This window comes from Bos indicus, chromosome 12 (assembly GCF_029378745.1).
Source record: "Bos indicus isolate NIAB-ARS_2022 breed Sahiwal x Tharparkar chromosome 12, NIAB-ARS_B.indTharparkar_mat_pri_1.0, whole genome shotgun sequence".
Lineage (NCBI taxonomy): Eukaryota > Metazoa > Chordata > Mammalia > Artiodactyla > Bovidae > Bos > Bos indicus.
In genome coordinates this window covers 80691204-80716023 of record NC_091771.1, presented here as the reverse complement: position 1 = coordinate 80716023, position 24820 = coordinate 80691204, and the positions used below count along the sequence as shown (strand labels likewise).

Sequence of the window (24820 nt, the reverse complement as noted above, 5' to 3'; positions counted from 1 at the left end):
TTCAATGAGTCAACTCTTTGCATGAGATGGCCAAAGTACTGGAGTTTCAGCTTTAGCATCATCCCTTCCAAAGAAATCCCAGGGCCGATCTCCTTCAGAATGGACTGGTTGGATCTCCTTGCAGTCCAAGGGACTCTCAAGAGTCTTCTCCAACACCACAGTTCAAAAGCATCAATTCTTCGGTGCTCAGCCTTCTTCACAGTCCAACTCTCACATCCATACATGACTACTGGAAAAACCATAGCCTTGACTAGACGGACCTTTGTTGGCAAAGTAATGTTTCTGCTTTTGAATACGCTATCTAGGTTGGTCATAACTTTCCTTCCAAGGAGTAAGTGTTTTTTAATTTCATGGCTGCAGTCACCATCTGCAGTGATTTTGGAGCCCCAAAAAATAAAGTACATGGATACCCAGTGCTAACTAAGCTGGGCTTAAAGTTCATGTCTGAGTCATATAACTTTCATTAAGTGAATTATCATTCATTAGCTTTAGATTTGCAAACAACAAATTATTTCTGGAAACCTCTGAAGGAAACTTTCTGACAATCTGTTTGTTACTTCTGGCAGAAGGTTCTCAAAATTACTTTATTTTCCTAAATATCCTGCAACATATTTTACCATTTTATTGAAAGTCTTGGTCTTCTGTTCCTATTTTTATTTTCTAAACAGATTCACTCAGAGCTGGTAACCATGTGACTGGACTCAGAACTGAGTTTCACAGATTGCTACAGAACTAGTGACTTAATTGCCAGTACTCTTGCTTGGAAAATCCCATGGATGGAGGAGCCTGGTAGGCTGCAGTCCATGGGGTTGTTAAGAATCGGACATAACTGAGTGACTTCACTTTCACTTTCACTTTCATGTATTGGAGAAGAAAATGGCAACCCACTCCAGTGTTCTTGCCTGGAGAATCCCAGGGATGGGGGAGCCTGGTGGGCTGCCGTCTATGGGGTTGCACAGAGTCGGACACAACTGAAGTGATTTAGCAGCAGCAGCAGCAGCAGTAGCAGTGACTTAATTGTGCAGTCCTGATCGAGCTATTGAAGTCTTTCTTTCTAGTTAAAGGTTTCCAATTTCAACCTCATAAGGTGTACTGTTTTGTTATGTGAAAGGAAAGTTTTTTCCTAAAAGTCCCATTTTATAAAAATAATGCATTCCAGTGTCAGAACTGTTAAAAAAGGAAAGTAGCATGCCTTCTTTATCTTTCTTTTATATTTATAATCCCAGTTAAAGTCAATAGATGTATATTTCAAAAATGAAGGCACATTTCTTCATCTTCACCTCTAATTCAGTTCAAGGTGAATTACGGGTTAATTCTCTGCTGATGATGGTTGTTCCCAGAGATTCAAAGTCCTTCACTGACCACTGTATCCTTTTGGTTCTTATAGGAAGAGTTGGTTTAAGGACCAGAGCTGCTTATTAAGTAGGATGACCTCTGGCTTCTTATGTGGTAGAATCTATGTGGCTAATCTATGTGTAAAAATCGTGATGTTTTCTCTTTGCATGAATTTAAAATTTTACATGCACAGTTTTGCCGTTACTTGTGTTTTAGAAATTATTTTCCTCATATATAATGTCATTTAAAATGCTGGAAGACTTTCCTTTTGAAAGTCTGTTCAGTTATGATACAACAATTGTAGATAGCTTATATCAAATTAGCACTTGATTATTCCCTCCACAGATTTTTTTGGAAATTATTCATTTTGTCTTATAATGCCATGTGAAATTTATTTTTAGGGGGATAGTTCCTACGTGAAAGATCGCTGGTGTGTTTTTGATGGATTTATGGTCTTTTGCCTTTGGGTTTCATTGGTGTTACAGGTAATTAAATACTTTTAACTTACAAGGGTATATTTTCCAAAATGGGCATTATTTTTCATTGAAAATCTAAATTTATATATTAAAGAATATATATATATATATAATATATAAAATGTGATTGGGTAATTGTCTAGAAACACTTTTAATATTTATTGATTTTTAAAAGCCTGACATTTTAATCATCATCAGTCAGATGTTTGAATTATTTTTCAATCAGAAATAAAAATCAGTACATACAAGATTATTTCTCATTAAACAGACATTAGAAATATATTCATTGAAATAAAGGGAAAGAACATGGAGTGAGGTTTCTGTATTTGTAGAATAAAAAATTGTATTTAATAATCAAAAGTCCAGTCTTTTAAATGACTAAATTCTCACCAAAAATAGCTAAAATAATATAAATACATTGGGATATATATTGGTTAGCATAAATAGTGTATTGCAAATGGAAAATTCCTTACTTTGAGAAATAGGGAACATATATTTAAAAGGCCTGAAGGAGAGATTTTATTAAAAACAGTATAATTCGTTCCCAGGCACTCATTCAGGCTTGATTTTGTATTTAATTCAACTGAACTTATTATATTCTTCATTTAAAAAATTCAGAATAAAATAAATTCATCATCCAGCCCAGAAACTCATCATGGTTCATATTGATAAGCTGTTCTTATTTTTATAAAGCTCACGTCTCTAACAATTAATTTCATCCTGCATATTAAATGTGTTCTTTTCCATTTAGTGACTATTGTATGATTGACAAACATTTTCTAATTATCCTCTTGCCTCTGCTGGTAAATGGAATTCTTTTTCATAATATTTTTATTAACTCTTTCTCCATTAATCTATGTTCTAGATACTTGGAAATTTCCACCAAAGACTGTTAGTAGTGAGGAAAACTTGGCATACTTACTCTATTTTTGTAATAAAAACTGTGCCTTGATCAATCATTCAGGAAATGAACAAGATTAATGACACTTTGATTCATTCATGTATTTGTTTCTCTTAAGAGAGCTATAGCTTCAAAATATACTCCAAAGAAAGTTTTTTGGGGGGATGATAATGGGGTTCATGTATGACACCGTGTGATGCTGTCTGTGTGAATCTTCACTACAAGCCGTGCTATGATGCCCTATGACGCTGTTTTTGGCATGTGCTTTGCTATGTAATGCTGTTTGTATATGTCCTGACTACACGCAATGCTGAGCGAAAGTCTGAGTTATCTGTTCACCTCTGAATTTGCAGGTGTTTGAAATCGCTGACATAGTTGATCAGATGTCTCCTTGGGGCATGTTGCGGATCCCACGGCCACTAATTATGATCCGGGCATTCCGGATTTATTTCCGATTTGAGCTACCAAGGACCAGAATTACAAATATATTAAAGTAAGCACTGCTTTTACATAAATTAAGGGAAAATGTTTATGACATATTTTGGTAAGCTTTACCTACTTTATTTTTTCCTCCTAGGCGATCAGGAGAACAAATATGGAGTGTTTCCATTTTCCTCCTTTTCTTTCTGCTTCTTTATGGCATTTTAGGAGTTCAGATGTTTGGGACATTTACCTATCACTGTGTAGTAAATGACACGAAACCAGGGTAAGTTTATCTACTAACTGTATTTTAACCTGGTGATTTACAAGGATGTTTCTGTAGTTTTCATGTGAAAAACCTGTGTCTCAATTGTTTTAAAAGTATTTGTATGCTCTCCAAGGTCTGTGTTACAACTGAGCAACTAATACACACACATACATACAAAGACTTTATTTGTAAAAGCCCAGTTTGGTAATACTCCAGGCCTCCATCAACAGGTAAATGGATTAACAAGTATATCTATAGGATGACTGTGAAAGTGTTAGTTGCTCAGTCATATCCAACTCTTTGCAACCCCATGGACTGTACCCCACAAGGCTCCTCTGTCCACAGAATTCTTCAGGCAAGAGTATTGAAATGGTAGTCATTCCCTTTCCCAGGGGATCTTCCTGATCCAGGGATCAAACACAGGTCTCCTACATTGCAGGCAGATTCTTTACTGACTGAGCCACTAGGGAAGCCCACTTATAGTAACTACTGTTTGGCAATAAAAAGTATGAGATATTGATATTCACAATATCTTGGGTGAATCTCAAGATAATTATGTTGAGTGAAGAACCTAGATGAAAAAGTACATATTCTCTGATTTCATGTGTGTAAAATTCTAGAAAATGCAGATTTATCTATGATAATGAAAGGAAATCATTGCTTGCCTGGGCATAAGGGCTGGGGCAGGAATGAGAGATGATGAAAGGGCCCTAGAAAACCCTGGAGATTGGTCAATATGTTCATTATGTTGATTGTGGTTCTGTGAAGAACGTCACGATTTCTCAGGCTGTTCTTTTTAACATGTGCAGTTTATTGTATGGCAAATATTTGTTATTGTTGTTGTTACTGCAACTATTTAGAAATGTTACAGCATGAAGTAGAAATCTGATTTTCTTCATATAGTTTCTTATCCCCACACAACTTACTGTGTGTCATTACTCATAGTATTTATTCCTGCCTTTCTCATTTACTAGTTCCTGTCTATATTTGGATCTGTAGCTATGGTCTCTTTTGTGCTTGATTGACCTATCTAATGATCCCCTCATTAGTATCACACTCTGGACCCTTTTAAATACTAATGTGTCTGTATGCCTGAGGTCACCTTTCCTGACCCCAGCCTCACAGGGGCTCAGGACTCTGTTTTCTACTTCTTATAGGCATGGAAACCCAAGCTCTTGGCTCCTGAGTCCTTAGTCCTCGTTGATACCATCGTTTAATCAACTCGTGTGTTTCTCTTGTTCTAGTTTTTGCTTTCCTCTTACATGTTGCCATTTTGGAATCTCTGTTTTCTTTCTTACAAGCCCAGGTGTGTGTGTGTGCTCAGTCGCTCTACTGAAGTCATGGTTAATGATATATTTAGGTGGATAAAAACATTATGTCAGATTGTCAAAGAAGCAGAAATAAAGAAAAGGACAGAGGAAGAAAAGCAAGCTGCTAAATTAAAGCAACAAAAGAGAAATGGTTAAAAAAATAGACAAGCCACATTAAACGTGGAGAAAAGCAAGGAATTAGTACAAACCCAGGATAGGAAAGTTGAAGGAAGTGGTGAGGAACGGTTGGCTCGTGTGGGTGAGCGAAGAGATGCACAGAGGGAAACCTGTAGGTAGGCTTCTTCTTAAGTGCATGTGGGCTGCAGAATGTGTCTAGATTGTTCCATGAATGAATATGAAGGTAGAAAGAGATATCGTGTGGGCAGGAGACAATAGAGGAGAAGTGAGGGGAAGGAAAGCTTCTGGGTGAGGAAGCGGCTGTGTGCTAACAGCAGAAAATTCAGGAGCCTGGTTTAAAGGTCCCATTTTTGTTCAAGTTGAAAGGCAAGGCTTCTCAAACGTGTTCACCCAACTAGGAGATTAGGCATCATACTGCAAACTTAACTTTGATGCAGAGAATAGACTACAAATAGGGAAGATGGGTGAGAGTATTATCTGAACTCACGGCCCCTGAATCATTCAGTAAGTCCTCTCAGCCAGCTCCACACTGTACTCAGGACTCAGAGACGAATGTCTGAAAAAAAAAAAAAAAAATTAAAAGACCTCTCATATGCTGACTCTTAGCTCCAGCTCATTACATTATCCTTAAAAAAAAAAAAAAAAAAAAGAGTGTACTGTGAAAAATCTCATATGTGTTGGCAGACTTTTCAGCTACTCGAGACATAACAGTGATGGGGAGATGTCTGCATTTTTCTCTTTCTGGGATTTGTGTTATCAAATCTGTGCAGTCGCATAGTGCACTCACGCATGCATTTTGCCTTCTCTTTCCATGATTCTTCATTTACTGTTTGAGAAGAAGATACGTAACTGGCCACACGGTTTTATGAGCAGTGTTACTCATAAAAACAGCTTCCAGAAGTTGGAGGACTTATTTCAAGGACCAGCCATTTATGCCATTTTTTTCTTTTGTATTTTCAGCTCAGTATTAATTGAGTTTTAAAAGTCTCACTCTCAAGAAGGAAGTTTGTCGATACCGTTTTACCATTTCCAGCCGAGACGTTTAATTTGCTTTATTTTTAGAGACTCAAACCATATCCAGAGTCAGAATGAAACGCATACAAATCCCAATTGAAAAGAATTTTCCGACTTTTTGTGTCCTTTCGTTGCCTCTTAACTAGGAATTTCTCATAAACATCTCTGAGTCACAGACACTAAGCTGTACGGTATGATGCTCTGCTTCCAGAGATCACGGTTGCCAGGTGCTGTCACGACCTCATTTCTCTTCGGCGTTGTCTTTTAACAATTGTTCCAATTTCTGCTTAATTGATTTGCACACATGGTAGCCAAATAACAGGACAGCTTTCAGGCAGAGATATGTCTGTTCAGAGACCTGTATGTCCTGGGTTTCAAGGCTGACCTCTGGAATTGATTATGTTAATCTGTGAAGCAGACAGGGCAAATAAAGCAGGAACTCAGTCAGCACCTAAAGTTTTGCTTTTGAATGGACCCAGTTTCTTGTAAAGCAGATAGATGAGCATCTCAGCTGTGTCCTTTATAGCAGGGGTCCTCAACCTCCTGGATCTAATGCCTGATGATCTGACGCAGAGCTGATGCAGTAATAATAGAAATAAAGTGGACACGATAAAGGTAATGCACTTGAATCATCCCCAAACTATGCCCCCCACCCCCCGGTCCATGGGAAAATTATCTTCCACGAAACTGGTCCCTGGTGCTGGAACATTTGAGTACCACTTCATTTATAGCATTACTAGTAAAGCTTTAGCTTCTTCTCCAGTAATAAATGGTGACCTAAGGCAGTTATGGAACAAATAATGGGATTTGACTAAGCAAGACAGTTCCTATCCTAAAGAGAGTTGAGAAGACCAGTGGCCTGTGGCAGAAACAGGTATTGCAAACTGCCAAATGTGATGGCAGAAATCCCCCTGAAGCTAAAAGAGGAACATGTAAGAAGGAGCTGCTAGGTGAAATAGAACAGATGAAGATTTTCCTGACACCTTATTATCATTCCTGAGAAAGGAGAGAAATTTATTCATGGCTTGGTATCAAATAATGACATCTCATCCCCAAGAATGAGATACTTAGAAAAGGTAAGGAAATACTGTGCAGAGAGCAAGATTCAACCAGGAGCTCAGGTTAACGTTTGTAATGACTGAACCATCCGCTTGAGACCAGAAGCTGGGGGACCACACATCACGGGCACCCTGGACTGTTCTGGTTCTTCCCTGCTGCTGCAGAGTAATTATGGATTACTTCCTTTGGGACTTAAGGAGAATCTCAGTTATGGACAGTTCATTTCATGGTTCCCCCATCCAGTGGGCTTTCCTGGTGGCTCAGACTGTAAAGAATCTGTCTTCAATGCAGGAACCCTGGGTTTGATCCTTGGGTCAGGAAGATGCCCCTGGAGAAGGGAATGGCAGCCCAATCCAGTATTTTTGCCTGGAGAATTCCATGGGCAGAGGAGCCTGACAGGGCTACAGCCCATGGGGTCACAAAGAGTTGAACACAACTGAGTGACTCAAACACATCCATTCTATTGGATACTTTAGGTCTTCCCTGGTGGCTCAGATGGTAAAGCATCTGCCCACAATGTGGGAGACCCAGGTTCGGTCCCTGGGTTGGGAAGATCCCCTGGAGAAGGAAATGGCAACCCACTCCAGTATTCTTGCCTGGAGAATCCCATGGGCAGAGGAGCCTGGCAGGCTACAGTCCATGGGGTCAAAAAGAGTTGGACACGACTGAGTGACTTCACTTTCACTTTCCATCCAGTGGCAGCTTTTAGGACTTGGTGGTATTTTATAAAATATCAGTAAGACCAGAGATGATATAAAATTGGATTTGGGGGTAGTTTTCTATACTAGCCCAAATAAAATTTAAGTATTCCTTTTAGAGTACTTAGAAAATAAGTGAACGGTTGTTTTATCAACTCGGTTTACAAAACAATGAGATTTTTTAAAAATGGAAAGGTCAGGAGAATTAAAGATAGAAACATGGTGAAACTTAAGAATATTAATTTTTAATTTCCATGGACTTTATAAAGAGAGAATTTTGTACAATATGTAATATCATAAGTGCCTCAGATTCATGCAAAGGACTGTGAAGTCTTCTTGACTTATATTTAAACATTTTTTGAAAAGATGAGGAAAGACTACTCTGTTTAACTTACAGGATTCATGCTGAGGTATCTGCCAAGCGGGAGGTATAAGAACAAGTTGGGATATTGGAAATATTTTCTTTGTAATATTTAAGAAATAAAAGTACTCTGATGATATATGTACAATAGATTTCTAACTAAATTAAAAGCAATGGTTATGGAGCACCTATTATATTGCAGATATTTTGCTTATGTAACTGCTTTTTTAGAACAAATCTTACATCTGCTGCCAATACAGGAGATGTAAGAGATGCGGGTTCTATCCCTGGGTTGGGGAGATCTCCTGAAGGAAGGCATGGCTACCCACTCCAGTATTCTTTCCTGGAGAATCCCATGGACAGAGGAACCTGATGGGCTACAGTCCATGGGGATCACAAGAGTTGGACATGAATGAAGTGACTGAAGCGACTTAGCACCCATCTATGCAAGAATTTGAAAGAAAGGGAATTAACCAACATGTGTGCTTAAAGTCATATCTTTCTGACACTACCAAGTGGTGATTTCCACAGTTAGAGCCTTTTCCTTGGGGTTTGCTTGTGGGTGTCCAAAGGACCAGCTTAAAATGTGGCAGTTATTTAAACATTCCCTGAGATGTGTAAATTCTCTCGGTTGCCACTAATGAAGAGCAGAATCCTGAAGGAATAAGCATAGAGTTTTGTTCTGACTGAGACACAACTGCACCAGGCATGGTGTGTGTGTGGTATGTGTGTGTGAGTAAAATTGTGTATGTGTTTATAGGAATTTGTGTGTATGGTCGTGCGTGTGCCTAGTGGCCTCAAGCAGCTAAAGGATCATGTAGTTATGCATCAGACTTTAGAGAAAACATGCTATATAAGGGGCAGGAAGCAGCAAAATGAATTTAAGAAGATATTTAAGAAAAGAAATGTGACCCAACACATCTGTCTCAATGTGGCCATAAGCAGAGGAGACTGAGACGGTCCTCAGGCTGGTCCCCATTTAGAAACATTAATGTAGTGGGAAACGACTATACTAAAATCAAGGGTTTATAAGACTTGTGAATTCTCTAGGCTAAACTTGGGCCCTCTATATGAGCCCTGTCACTTGTCTCAGATAGCAGCTACTTGGGGCTCATTTTAAGGCCAGCCCACAATGGGATTCCATATTCACCATCCCAGTGGTTATCTGTATTCACTACCAAGAAAAGCATTGCATATCTAAATCCTTCACATCAACTTAAATTCCAGTTTATCCTCCAAAAAGATGAAAAGGAGTTATATCACCAGTCATCTAAAATAACCTCATATTATTTCCAGAGCTAAATCACCGCATAACCTCTCTCCTTCCAGGGTGATACCTTTAGTTCCTTCAGTCTCGCCTTGCTTATCTGGTTTTCTGTCTAAACTGCACATCTGACGACGCAGAAGGCTGAGTGTCATTTCTGAGGCTCTCATACAGTACTTTTGTACCATATGGAAAATGACTGTCATCATTAGCTGTTGCTTAGAAGCAGAGAAGTAACATTTGTGGCCACAGTAGGAGAAGGATTTGTGAATAACACAGAATCCCCAGACAAGTCTACATGCCTTGCAAATCTGCAGGAAAATTCCTTCCTTTACTTTTCTGGGTCTTGGTCTTTTATGACAAAAACCATCATGGCAATAATGCTCTTATAAAGAGCTTTATGTGGACTTAGAGAACTTGTGGTTACCAGAGAAGGATGCAGGGAATGGATAGTTATGGAGTTTGGGATGGGTATGTGCACACTTCTATCAACATATTTTAAACGGATAACCAACAATGTCCTACTAGATAGCACAGGAAACTGTTTAATGTCGTGTGGCAGCCTGGATGGGAGGGGAGTTTGGGGGAGAATGGACACATGTATATGCGTGACTGAACCCCTTTGCTGTCCACCTGAAACCATTACAACATTGTTAATTGGCTCTACTTCCACTATAAAATAAAAAGTTTAAGAATAACATAAAGAGCTTCTGTGGATGAATCTCATGTCATTTGAGAATGTTCAATATGGCCTTAATGTGATGAATACCATTCATGAATCAGGCATCTTAAATCCGTGTCCACAGACAGCAAGTATTAATGAAGAGTGATTACATTATGCATTGTAATCAACACACTTGTTGAAAATGTCAAATCCTTTTTTGTGTTGTTTGCAGAAATGTAACCTGGAACAGTTTAGCCATCCCAGATACACACTGCTCCCCAGAACTGGAAGAAGGCTACCAGTGCCCCCCAGGATTTAAATGCATGGACCTGGAAGATCTGGGACTTAGCAGGCAAGAGCTGGGCTACAGTGGCTTTAACGAGATAGGTCTGTCTTACTGATAAAACACCTTTTCTGTTTCTGTTTTACAATGTTTATGAAATGGAGACAGTAGTTACATAATTAATAGTTTATGTTCAGACTGTATAGGATTTAAGAAACACAATTGCAAATTTTAATATATTCTACCCTCCAGTCTATAACATACAGCCTGTTTCCATATAGATATGCAACAATATCTATATAGAGTTAAATATCTCTTCAATTATTAATTATAGGATTTAAAAATATTTGTTGATCACGGTTCAGGGTTCTTGGCTCAAAGAACCCCTTGAATCAACAGGACTTGGTTCCCGTCCACATTTAACTAGTAGGCAAGGTAAGTCTTAAATAATTGGAATACTAGACATTGATGGGAGAAGGCAATGGCACCCCACTCCAGTACTCTTGCCTGGAAATTCCCATGGATGGAGGCCTGGAAGGCTGCAGTCCATGGGGTCGCTGAGGGTCAGACATGACTGAACGACTTCACTTTCACTTTTCACTTTCATGCATTGGAGAAGGCAATGGCAACCCACTCCAGTACTCTTGCCTGGAGAATCCCAGGGATGGGGGAGCCTGGTGGGCTGCCATCTATGGGGTCGCACAGAGTCAGACACGACTGAAGCGACTTAGCAGCAGCAGACATTGATAGGTGTGTGACAGCTGAAAAGTAATTCTGGGAACAGAAGACAGCTAATGAAGTACTTAGTGAATGTGCATCAGCTATGTAATAGAAATATGAGGAATGCTTGTATGCGAATACAATGTGCTCAAATGTGTACATTTATTCGTGGCTTGTCCTGTTAAGTCCTGAAATGTGCCATCACACGTAGACTTGGCATCTGGCATTCAGTTGGTATCATTGCATTTGTTACAATTCCATGCATGTTGTGCATATTTCATTATTGAAACAAAAAACCATGGAATTCTAAACACATATGTTATGCTTTGAAAATTTGTCCTAGTCGGTTTAGGCAACCACAGCAAAATATCATAGACTGGGTGGCATAGACGACAGAAATGTACTTCTCCCCAGTGTGGAGGCTGTAAGTCTGGGGCAGGGTGCAGCATGGTCAGCTTTGATGAGGCCCCTCTCCTTGGCTTGCAGTCTTCTCTCTGTGTCCTTATGTGAGGGATTGAGTGGGGGCAGAAAAAGAGATGGGGGGAGAGAGAGGAAGAGAAAGTCCTCTGCTCTCTTCTTAGAAGGGCACTAATCCCATCATGGGAACCCCACCCCTCATGACCTGGTCTAAACCACATCACCCTCTGGAGTCCCCACCTCCTAATACCATCACATTGGGAATTAGGGCTTCAGTATATGAATGGCAGGGGCTGAGTAGACTCAGACATTCAGTCCATGGCACAACTGTTGGAGTCATTTGAAAATGAATTACTTTTATTTTAAAGTTTCAAGGCCCAGGTACACTTAAAAATGTTCTGGACACTTTTACCCAGGACATAAAAGGAAAATCTTTTGGTGTGTAACAGGGTGGTGGTTGCACTCTTTTGGAAGCCAAATCTAGGTATTTTTAATCCGTCCTGTAGTGTGGTTTCATTTCCCAATGGACCAGCTGTACAATGGGGATTGCATCGCCCCAAAAGAGAACAGCATCTCTGTCCACCCTGGAGGGTAACTGCTTCAAACACAGCCTGTCCACCTTCACCCATCAGGAACAGTGCCTGATGAATCCAATTCCTACCCTATGGCTTCAGTCATCACAGCTCCTACATAGTGTTATGCAGGATGGCATAATGAACTCTGGGATAACTGTTTGAATTTCAGAAAGGACATGTGAAGCTCTTGCATTGATTGAGGCATACCTTCCAGACATATGAATTAACCCACAAGGCTTTAGCCTTTGGAGAGAATGTAATACTTGAACTTGGGCTGAAAAAACCAAATAGTTGATATTTCTAAAGGACGAATTTTGCAAACAGCACATAAATTTTTATTCTTATATTTTAGTACAGCTGCATAGTAAATTTCCAGCATAATGGTTAGATGGATACTCTTCATTTGGCCAATGATATAGTTTTCTAATTCACAAAAATTTAGAAGGCAATAGATGTGAAACATTCTAATTTTCTGTCCTCTCTTATCTGGTTTTAGAACTGATCTTACATCCTTTCCCCTGTCTCAGAAGTGCAAACACTTTTATGGATTATGCCAGTGACTTTCAGGCATGAGTGGGAAACCACAGGTGTGGTTTGGGAGATGAGATATACAGATTTAGTAAGCTGCTCTGAGCAAGCTCCAGAAGTCCTAACAACTGGGGCAGGACTGGAATGCATGACTGGTTAGATCCTGTTGCTCTTTCTTTTAGGGGCTGAGTTTGCCCATGTCTGGAGTGGAGAGCAGCCAGCATTCAAGGTTAGGCTGCCCTTGAAGGGCAATGGAACCCAAGGAGGCAGTGGAAACCTCCAAGCCTTTAAAATTATGTTGCTAAATCAAATCTCACCCTGATCATTTTAAATGCGGCAGTTGTGTTTACACTCCAATTGCTGCATTATATTCAACTAGATCCATCTTTCTTCACTGTTACTTACAGGGCTTCAACTAATATAGAGGAACAATACCTCTTTGAGCCAGAAAGTCTACTTCTAAAGTGTGTGGGCTTAAGAAGTTCATTTCTAGGAAGGAATCACCCTTGGGGGTAATCAGTTCAGTTCAGTTTAGTCGCTCAGTTGTGTCCGACTCTTTGCGACCGCATGAATCGTAGTATGCCAGGCCTCCCTGTCCAACACCAACTCCCGGAGTTCACTCAAACTCATGTCCATCGAGTCGGTGATGCCATCCAGCCATCTCATCCTCTGTCGTCAACTTCTTCTCCTGCCCCTAATCCTTCCCAGCATTAGGGTCTTTTCCAATGAGTCAATTCTTCGCATGAGGTCGCCAAAGTATTGGAATTTCAGCTTTAGCATCATTCCTTCCAATGAACACCCAGGACTGGTCTCCCTTAGGATGGACTTGTTGGATCTCCTTGCTGTCCAAGGGACTCTCAAGAGTCTTCTCCAACACCACAGTTCAAAAGCATCAATTCTTCAGTGCTCAGCTTTCTTCACAGTCCAACTCTCACATCCATACATGACCACTGGAAAAACCATAGCCTTGACTAGACAGACCTTTGTTGGCAAAGTAATGTCTCTGCTTTTGAATATGCTATCTAGGTTGGTCATAACTTTCCTTCCAAGGAGTAAGCATCTTTTAATTTCATGGCTGCAATCACCATCTGCAGTGATTTTGGAGCCCAAAAAATAAGTCTGACACTGTTTCCACTGTTTCCCCATCTATTTCCCACGAAGTGATGGGACCAGATGCCATGATCTTCATTTTCTGAATGTTGAGCTTTAAGCCAACTTTTTCACTCTCCACCTTCACTTTCATCAAGAGGCTTTTTAGTTCCTCTTCACTTTCTGCCATAAGGGTGGTGTAATCTGCATATCTGAGGTTATTGATATTTCTCCCGGCAACCTTGATTCCAGCTTGTGCTTCTTCCAGCCCAGCATTTCTCATGATGTATTCTGCATATAAGTTAAATAAGCAGGGTGACAATATACAGCCTTGACGTACTCCTTTTCCTATTTGAAACAAGTCTGTTGTTCCATGTCCAGTTCTAACTGTTGCTTCCTGACCTGCATACAGGTTTCTCAAGAGACAGGTCAGATGGTCTGGTATTCCCATATCTTTATGAATTTCCCACAGTTTATTGTGATCCACACAAAGGCTTTTTCATAGTCAATAAAGCAGAAATAGCAATAGTCAATAGTCAATAAAGCAGTTTTTCTGGAACTCTTGCTTTTTCGATGATCCAGCAGATGTTGGCAATTTGATCTCTGGTTCCTCTGCCTTTTATAAAATAGAGGAAAACAACAGAATGGGAAAGACTAAGGATCTCTTCAAGAAAATTAGAGATACCAAGGAACATTTCATGCAAAGATGGGCTGGATAAAGGACAGAAATTGTATGGACCTAACAGAAGCAGAAGATATTAAGAAGAGGTGGCAAGAATACACAGAAGAACTGTACAAAAAAGATCTTCACGACCCAGATAATCACAATGGTGTGATCACTCACCTAGAGCCAGGCATCCTGGAATGTGAAGTCAAGTGGGTCTTACTTAGAAAGCATCACTATGAAGAAAGCTAGTGGAGGTGATAGAATTCCAGTTGAGCTATTTCAGATCCTAAAAGATGATGCTGTGAAAGTGTTGCACTCAATATGCCAGCTAATTTGGAAAACTCAGCAGTGGCCATAGGACTGGAAAATGTCAGTTTTCATTCCAATCCCAAAGAAAGGCAATGCAAAGAATGCTCGAACTACCACACAGTTGCACTCATCTCACACTCTAGTAAAGTAATGCTCAAAATTCTCTAAGCCAGGCTCAGCAATATGTGAACTGTGAACTTCCTGATGTTCAAGCTGGTTTTAGAAAAGGCAGAGGAACCAGAGATCAAATTGCCAACATCCGCTGGATAGGCCCCCATTGAGGCAGGAGTCTTACTGTAGCTCAACTGTTTATTTGCACGTTTATCTCCCAAGGATTTAAGTTGCTGGAAAACAGGAAGCATGTCTTTTCATCTTCATGCCTCCAGGGCCTAGACCAATGTCTGCCTCATAGGGAACCCTTTATGAATATTTACCAAGGGACTGAACAAAGTATGTGTTCTCTTGAATTCACTGGTGATCCGTCATATTTGTGTTAGGATATGGAGCCGTAATAGAGAATTAAGTTGTTTTCTTGTTCTCTTCCCTGATTGCATCTGCTTTTGTTGGCAGTGTTTGTTCTTTCTCATGACTTCCGTTTCTATACAAGCTTAATTTGGTCTCTTTGCTTCTTTTTCTCAAATGATGATTGAATTCCACGTTATTGTAAAACTAATGGTTAGATAATGAAATATTGACTTTGAACTATGATAAAAAAATTTTAACATGGTCACTATAGTTTAGATTGAAATTGATAACTACTTCCTGATAGGATGTACCTATGTAGATACACAAACTAGTATTTTAGATTATTTGGCAAGTTCTTATGGAAACAAAAAGATAATGTTTCATCCAAAAATGAGGAAATTAATTTTATTAGGCACATGCGATCATCTCTTTCTGCATGCAGCCAAATTTAAAATGCAATTAGGTGCCTAATTGTGCATTTCAGTTTGGCCAGTTTACTCTATAGGTAAGTAATCATGATTAATTTAAAAGGAACATGTTTCCTTTTCTTACTAATCCAAATTATCATGCAATACACTGTATTTCAATCATGTATAAAATTTTATTTGTAAGTAGCATTATGTCTTATGAAAATTTAATACTGATGTTGAAAAACTCAATTTTTAAAACATATTCAAAGCCAGAGTCATTAAGTAGAAAAAAATTACAAAGAGCCCCTACTGTAAGACTGTAAGACTGCAGAGTAAAGACACCTTTTTGTCTCTAAAATCATCCAAGCATTAAGGAGCCTGAGAAACAGAAATGCAATTTCCATATTTAAGGACTCAGAAAAACCTGGAACTGTGAATCCCAACCTGAGAGGACCAGGGTCCAACAGGAAACTTCCTGGAAGGACTCTGGATACTGAGAATCTCAGAGCCAGCAGGTTATGGATGGTCTAAACAACCACCGTTCACTGTACATTCAGTTTAAAAATTCAACAATAAAAATTAAATTATAGAAAATAGCAATAGAATAAAACAAAATAAAATTCCCAGAGGAGCAGAAGAGTCCTGTCTTTGGGTCAGGACATCAGTGTGTGGCTGACGGTAGGAATTTTCTGGTATTCCATGTGACATCAAGAGGTCCTTGTTCTGCAGAACTCTGGGGGAGAGAGAGAGGACAGACAGTCAGTTGTGAGTTCCCTGACATGGCTGATCCGCATTGAATAGAACAAGGGAAAGACTCCAGATTTGCAAATCCGGCTCTACCGTTGTTGTTGTTTAATCCTTAGTCATGTCCAACTCTTTTGCAACCCCATGGACTGTAGCCTGTCAAGCTCTTCTGTCTGTGGGATTCTCCAGGCAGGAATACTGGAGTGGGTTGCCATGACCTCCTGCAGGGGATCTTTCTGACCCAGGGATCAAACCCATGTCTCCTTCATTGCTGGTGGATTCTTTACCACTGAGCCACCAGGAAAGCCCAGGATGACCAGAAGGCCTTTTAAAACTTGATTCCCAAGCATCATCCTGAGGCCAATTCAATCAAAACCCTATAGTGATTGGAGGCACAGATTAATCTAAAAAGTTCTCCAGGTGATTCAAGTCCGCATGCAGAGTATGAACCACTGGACTGAAGCAAGACTGATACTCACATACCCACCAACCTGTGCAGATCTTCGTTTCTACCCCACAGCATTCCCTCACGCTTCTCTGCATGAAACAAGACAAATGCCTAGTGCTCTCAAAGTCACGGTCAAAGATGAGAGATAATCAAAACGAATCAGGACCATTTCCATAAAAATGTACCTCTCAGTGCATTTTAAACTGAAAAAAAAATACACAAGATGTATATATCTATCTCAAAAGAATTGCAGAAAAAGACAGATGTATACATTAAAAGGGTACAGTTTGATTCAGTAAATTGACATAGAACAATTTGTGCTGAGACCTGTCTTGGTGAAGATGCTAAAGAAAGCATCCTTTGGGTATCCAGGAAAAAAAAAAAAAGATCAAGTCAGCTCTAAGGGGGACCTTGAGAGGATCCTGAAACTTCATGTCACTGTTCAGCTCTCGAATATAATGTCACAATGCTTACAGAGTTCTTAGGGAAATAATGTGTCAAACTCTTAGTGATTATTTTTGAAGAGGCAAGAACTCAAAGACTTCATCTTTGATGAAGTCTTCTTGAAGTCATTGAGCCAATCAAGAACAACTGCTCATGGGCCAGGTCTCTAGTATCTATTTTATAAGAGTGGCGTCAATACAACTGCAGCATTTACAGACTGTGGTGTAAATGTTGCCAACTGTGATTGTGTAGAAGAGAGGACAAGACTGGTGGGGGCGGTGGGGCAATGGTGTGGATATTTATACATAGCAGTGAAAAGCAAGTATCATTTTATTACAATATGTGAATCCAGTAATGGAGGCAGGTGGATACTCGCCTTGAAAATGCACTGCGAAGTTAAAATGACTTTAGAAAAAAATTCAGAACTCAGTGGCTTTGGGGTTTGGGTTGTGGATGTTGTATATAGTAGTATGGTGACCTTTGGACAGGAATCAACCTCTCTTGCTTCCATTTCCTCATCCGTGAAATGGGTGAGTGATTGACGTGACTTATAGGGTTGTTGTGAGAAGTGGCTAGCAAGCTACACTTAGGATAGTATCTGGCACCATGAAGACACATGAAGAGCTAGAAATTAGAGGTATGGTGGCAAAATAAGAATGTATCACTGTTACTTAAGAATAAGTAACCAGTTTAACAAAGAAGGGTGAGATGTCGATGCTTTCAGATTAGCACCTCGGTGTCTAATGTTATTCCCTTTTCTCTGCACCAGTTTTCCCCTCAGCTTGTTCAGGATTTTACAACAAAAGAGGGAAGTAGCATGTACATGGACAAGGTCTCCTTAACCTTGTATTATGCCCCTATTAACTAATATCTCAAATTTCACTTCATTTCTAATCGGTGTGCAGAGGGCCAATATTTGGTAGGGAGTAGTCTTTTTATTTTAATTTACTTTGTTGGAGTATAGTTGATTTGCAGTGTTGTGCTAATCTATGTTGTACAGCAAAATGACTCAGTCATATGTGCATATATACACACACACACACACACACACACTCTTTTCAAAATTCTCTTCCATTATGGTTTAGCCCAGGACACTGAATAGAGGTCTCTGTGCTCTACAGTGGGACCTTGTTGTTTATCCATTCTGTGTATAATAGTTGGCATCTGCTAACCCCAAACTCCCAGTCCATCCCTCCCCCACGCCCCCTCCCCCTTGACAACTGCGAGTCTGTTCTCTATGTCTGTGAGTCTGTTTCTGTTTTGTAGATAGGCTCATTTGTGTCATAGTTTAGAGTCCACATAAGTGAGACCATACAGTATTTGTCTCTCTCTGCCTCACTTCACTTAGTATGATAATCTCTAGGCCCATCCGTGCTGCTGCAAATAGCGTTACTTCATTCTTTTTTATGGCCAAGTAATATTCCATTGTGTTTGTATGTATATACACACCACATCTTCTTTGTCTGTTCATCTGTTGATGGACAGTTAGGTTGCTTCCATGTCTTGGCTATTGTAAATAACGCTGCAGTGAACGTTAGGGTGCCCGTATCTTTTCAAATTAGGGTTTTCTCTGAATATATGTCCAGGAGTAGGATTGCTGGGTCATATGGCGACTCTGTTTTTAGTTTTTGAGGAGCCTCTGTGCTGTTCTCCATAGCGGCTGCGCCAGTTTACATTCTGGTGGTGCCTGGTGGCGGTGGTTTAGTCGCTAAGTCGTGTCCAACTCTTGCGACTGCACAGAATGTAGCTCACCAGGCTCCTCTGTCCATGGGATTTTCCAGGCAAGAACACTGGAGTGGGTAGCCTATCCCTTTTCCAGGGGATCTTCCCAACTCAAGAATCGAACCTGGGTCTCCTGCATTGCAGGCAGAGTCTTTATCGACTGAGCTATGAGGGAAGCCTGGTGGTGCTTAGTCTTCATTAATCAATTTTCCCTCTCTTACCACTCTCAAAAGTGTCCTCACTTGGGCTTAACTGTCTCTTTAGAATTTTCTTTCACCTGTGCCATTGACTTTTCAGTTTCAGTAAGCCTCACACATAGAGTTTTATTTAACCTATGCATTTGAACTTGTGGCCCCGGATTCCAGCCACCTGTGTCTTCAGCAGCCTTTCAGCAGGTGCGCCTTCCACAGCACTAAGCAGAGTCCCCACTGGGGTAAGGGCCCTGAGCAGAAGCCACGGCCACGCTGCTTCCAGCCCCACCTCCCACACACAGACGCTTGTTATCTCTCCTCCCCTAAATCACCACGTCGATGGTGGCTGACACGCTAGCTGCTCCTCCATCCTGCTCTTCATTTACAGACTGCTGCATCATTGGTTCAAGGGGCCTTTCCTGCGGCTCATTCTTAAGGACTCCAACACACATCCTGTCTAAGATGTTAGCCTCTGCATCTGAGACATCCAGTGCCCCCACAGTCTAGGAGCAGACGTTATTGAAAGGACTTATTTGAAGACCACAAAATCTATTTAGCAGACGCTCAGATTCCATGATTGAAGTCAGTGTGTGCAGAAGTGGGTGTAGGCACACAGTGTAGAAGTCTGGGAACAGAACACACCCAAACACCCCCACACTATAGAGGTGAAACGGATTGGTCACATCCATTTAGTCTATTTAGAAAATGTGTCTACTTCCATTTGCTGAGTACTTACCCGCCTTTCAACTTCGCCCTTCCTCACTCTCATCAACATGCAGGGCATACAACCTGAGACAGTGCAATTTTCCATAATAGCACTGAACGTGAAATTAGAGGAGTTTTGAGTTGGAAAGAGAGGAGGCAGCCCTGTGGTTCACTGACACAGTTTCCAGGTGCTGAGACAGAGCCTCAGAGCCAGAGCGTAAGAGTTCCAGAGAATTCCACGCCGGGCAAGGCCAGCTCCCTTGTCATGATTCACAGACTCGCCTTATAACAGTCTCCCCCAGACCTTTTTACACTTCAGAGACCAGTGTTTCATTCAGAAGGAAACTCAAAAAGTATCTTGTAAAGCTTAGTTGTATTTTTAATTTTGTGGTAGGAGCTTAGCATCATTTACCTTCAGTAAGGTGCTGGTGGAGAGGACATCTCCATTTATAGATGCGGTAAACCAGTTAGAGCAAAAACCAACAACGGATCCATAGCATGTGGGAAGGAAATCACAGCCAAAGCCATGAAACCGGCAATTTACTTGTCATGATCGTTCAAAAGAAAGTAAGAAAGTGGGTACAGGAGATGAATACAAAGCTATTCAGCCGGTGGTGTTTAACTCTCAGTTCATTGTGCAAGCCAGGTAAAAAACAAAACAAAACACCTTTCCTTTGATGGAACAATGAATGTCACTTAATGATAAAAATTCACCCTAGGAGGTCACTTAGGAAATAAGTAGCTCTCAGGCATTTTTTGGTTATTCGTCTTAGACTCATGAGAACAAAAGAGAAAAGTTCAATTTTTAAAAATTCAGAATGAATGAAACCATGATTCTAACAATTTATAAAGGAAGCCCATAAGTGAGGCCAACCTATAAACAAGGCATTTGGAAAATAGCTAATAGAAAAGGCATTTAAATTATACATGCTTTTAATGCTACATGGACTGTATATATAGTGGACTATTTTTCTTACTCTTTGTATACAAAGATAAAGCCAGGAAATAACAAACTCCATGTTCTTATGGCGTCTAATTGTCCACCAGACGGTCTTCATTATTATAATTACTGTCATTACCTTTGACAACTACTGCTACCATTTATTGATTGCTTATTATGTATCTGGCATGGGGTGAAAGGTTTTTCCATCCGTTGTGTTTTTCATTCTCAAAATAAACCCATAGGCTGTCATTATCTCCAATTGATAAGTGACAAGAATGAGATGAGAAAGAATTGATTTCTCCAGAGTCACACACAGGCCACAGCTGGGAGCCAGGCCCTGGTGCCCCGTGAGCCAAGGTCAAAGCCTGTGTTTTCCGGCTGCCTTATCTCTGAGGTTGGCCACGAGTGACCGGGGTTCCCTGTGGCTTGTCAGGACAGCTGGTCCATTGTAGAGTCTCATGGTGATGGAAAAGGAGGTGTGTCCTACACCGTAATAATCCACCAGACATCCTGCCTTCTCTCATCCTGAAGCCTTGAGGACAGAGGGGTGACTCTGAAGTAGGATAATGTCCACTGCAAACTGAGGGCCTCTCGGGCTGGTCTCTGCCTTTGAATCCAGCCTCTTGTAAGGGACTTGGTTCCTGATCTGTGTTCACTGTGTGTACAAATCTAAGCAAAAGAAGAATATGCCTAGAGATTATATACCAAGTGAAGTGAGTCAGAAGAGAAAGGCAAATATCCTATGCAGAATCTAAAAAAAAAAAAATGCTACAAATGAACTTACAAAACAGAAATAGACTTACAGACCTAGAGAGTTTATGGTTACCAGGGGGTATGGTTTGTCACCATACAAAGATATCACATAGTTATTGACTATTGGGCTTCCCTGGTGGCTCAGATGGTAAAGAATCTGCCTGCAGTGTGGGAGACCTAAGTTCAATCCCAGGGCTGGGAAGATCCTCTAGAGGAGGGCATGGCAACCCACTCCAATATTCCTGCCTAGAGAATCCCATGGACAGAGGAGCTGGTGGGCTACAGCCCATGGGGTCGCAAAGAGTCGACACGACCGAGCAACTTAGCACATGGACTATATTCCCCACGCTGTACGTTTCATATCCATGACTCAGTTATTTTGCAGCTATTAAGTTTGTTTTCTAAATACCACAAATTAACCAACAGTTTTATTTAACTTGATTTTGAAAATGCGTATTAGTTAATTTCTTTATTAGAGATATGACATAAAGAATGTTTAATTTATTCATCCTCTTCATAAAAAAAAAATAAAGCCGTAAAGATTTTCCTCAAATGAAAAAGCCCTCCTTAAAATATTAGGTAGAAAAACCACAGATCACTAGCATCACAGAAGTCAAATGTGAGTCTTGGATTCGAATAAAGAATTAAAGTAATGATTTATAATCTTTGTAAATTTTTTTTCTGGCAATGATAAATTAATTGAGCCTTTCAAGAAAATGAAGCAATGAGAGTGAACTGCAGCCTACCAGATTCTCATACAGATGCCCCTAAGTCACTTCTGAAGAAAGCTATTACAGCCATTCATTGAAAATTGGGATTGGTGATTTTCTCCAAGGGGAGATATATTTTAGCTGTTACTAACTTTTGTGGCATTTTCTTCCTCATTTGACTTTGGGTAGCATTGGCTATGAGATACAGACTTAGCTCTTAATGTGAGTCATAAATCAATTTTATTCAGAATTGATGAGAAACAACATCAGTGGTTATTTTCATCCCTGGTAGGGGTCTGTGCCTGGAACTATGCCATATTGTGCTGCAAGAGGATTGACAGTGAATTGAACCCACCTACACAGTCCAGTATTCCAGTTTTAATTCAGAATTTGCTTTACTTTAAAATTCCTTCCTATGTTTTTCTCTACTGGCCAGCTCTTATTTTTATAATTTGTCTCTTATTACATCTGATGTTAAATAGGGTCATAAAATGTAGTGAAGGGAGATTACTTTTATTCAGATCATAATAGAATGTAAATTGAACTTTTTTAATGCTGCTGCTAAAAATTGATTCATCAGATTTAAATGTTGTTAAACCACATTTCATGTGGCCCTATGTGATATTAGATGAAAACTTTACAAATGAATAGAAAATAGAAATTATAATGTATCTATAACTATGATTTATTACAGAATGTGCATTTTTATCACAGCTGCAGAAAAGACACAGTAAAGATTAATCTATAAAATATGCAATTGAGATTTATAATAGTTTGTGAAAAAGCACCAAAGGGTTGTTTGCCCTGCATTAATCTTTATGTTTAGTGGTACTACTGGAATTACTTATTGGTTTTTATGAAAACACATGTAGAAGAGAAAATTAGGGTGATGGAATTCAACCGAAAATGTTTACTTTGATCTGTGATAGTTCTGTACTTGCTCCCTGAAGGTATTCCTTTATTATGGGATAAGGAAAACTTGACATATTTTTGTTAAATAGAGGATAAAGTCAAGAAGCTTCAATAGAGGAATAGTTCTGAGAGTCTTTGGTCAGATACCAGGGCTATCCCTGGGTTCAGGCATCGTAAGTGCCCTCAGGTTACAAAAACGTCCTGAGGTTGTACATTGTGTGCTTGATGTTTTCTAAGGGAACAAGGTCTTAGGGTATCATTAGATGCTGATAGGGTTACAGGCTCATTTAAGCTCAAATTAGATATGCAGGTACTATTCAGAATATTAGTAAGAAAGGGGGTGCAAAGATAGAATTGCAACCATGATTGGTACAGAGGAACCTATTTACAAAGGAAAAAATAGAGAGACAGACATGGAGAACAAACATACAGACACTGAGTGGGGAAATGGATGAATTGGGAGATTTGATTGAAATGTAGTAATATACACTATTGACTCTATGTACAGAATAGATAACTAATGAGAACCTACTGTGCAGCGCAGGGAACCTACTCAGTGCTCCATGGTGACCTAAATGGGAAGGAAATCCAAAAAAGAGGGGATATATGTATATGTATAGGTGATTCACTTTGATGTACAGCAGAAACTGGCATAGCATTGTGAAGTAAATATACTCCAATAATTTTTTTTGGAAGATATATAGATACATCTTCTAGTATCTAGAAGATAGGTGTTCAGATAAGTTCTTGTTTAATGTATTAGGAAAGGCCGCTGCTTACATTATTTTTCATTGAACAATGAAAGAAGGAATTTTGAAAGTGAATTTCTGGGAGCATTGAAATGATGATTTTGTTCATATTATACATACTAATACAAAACAGTACCCATCGGAAATATCTAGTGGTTTCCAAGAAATTGGCATGTTTATAGATACATTTTAAGTATTTGTAGATTATAAAAATAATGCTGAAAAAAGCATGAGATTTAACAAAAGCAATAAACTCTTCTATATGTAATTCCCTCCCTTCCTCTCTTTCCTGTCTTTTTTCCTCTTTCATCTTCATGTTTCATGATATTTAATAAAATGCTTTCAACCATTTTCCTACCAGTAGACATCTAAGTGATTTTCAGTGTTTCACTACAGTAAGTCTGTGTTGAATACACACACAGTTATGCACAAACACACACACATGTTTTGTGCATATGTTAGTATTCTTAAAACAGATTCCTGAAACAATTTCTGGGTCAAAGGGTATGCACAGTTTTAACATAATAGTTCTGCCTTTATTGTGCAAGAGTAAGTTTTTAAAATTATAAGGTATTCCTTTCTGATATGCATAGTTACAAAAGTTAAAAAAAAAAATAGCATAGGCCGTATTGTATCCTGTACTCTTCTGAACACCAGCAGTTCATTCTCTTTTCTTTGAATTCTTCATTCCACTCTCCTTGGAATGCCTCCTTCCTAGGGTCCTGTCAGTCTAAGAGTCACCCTCCAGCCCTCCTTTCCAGTAACTTCTCTGCTGCCCCAGCAGCATTCCTCTCCCTTCTGTCTGAACTGTGACACAAAGGTTTGTCCATGAAGTCAGTGCTTACTTTGAACTGTTTCTCACTAGGGGGTGTGTGTGTGTGTGTGTGACTCTTGTCTTCCCAATTAGCTAGCTCATGAGATCCTAAGCGCCTCCAGCGAAAGCAAAGCTTCCTCTTCCTGTGATGCCCTGTCTAACTCTCCGTAAGCTCATCATAGCCTTTGAAGACGGGTCGATCACATTCACAATTTTGTATTAGACACATTGCCTTTTTCAACCAACATTCCATGGAAACTTTGTGATTGAAAATGGAAATATGATGCAAATATGGCTCTAGCCTTTAAGTACAG

The 24820-nt window shown here is 39.8% G+C and overlaps 1 protein-coding gene across 3 annotated transcripts in view; it reads left to right on the top strand.

Moving 5' to 3' along the window:
* NALCN (sodium leak channel, non-selective) overlaps positions 1–24820 on the top strand; it is a 314747-nt gene that overhangs the window by 43326 nt on the left and 246601 nt on the right. For 2 of the 3 annotated variants that reach the window (XM_070800448.1, XM_070800446.1), the window contains exons 4-7: positions 1737–1820; positions 3066–3205; positions 3290–3418; positions 10141–10295. In XM_070800448.1, coding sequence (XP_070656549.1) covers positions 1737–1820; positions 3066–3205; positions 3290–3418; positions 10141–10295 — 508 coding nt within the window. The remainder of the gene's footprint in view (positions 1–1736; positions 1821–3065; positions 3206–3289; positions 3419–10140; positions 10296–24820) is intronic. The other variant, XM_070800447.1, reaches the window with a different exon arrangement.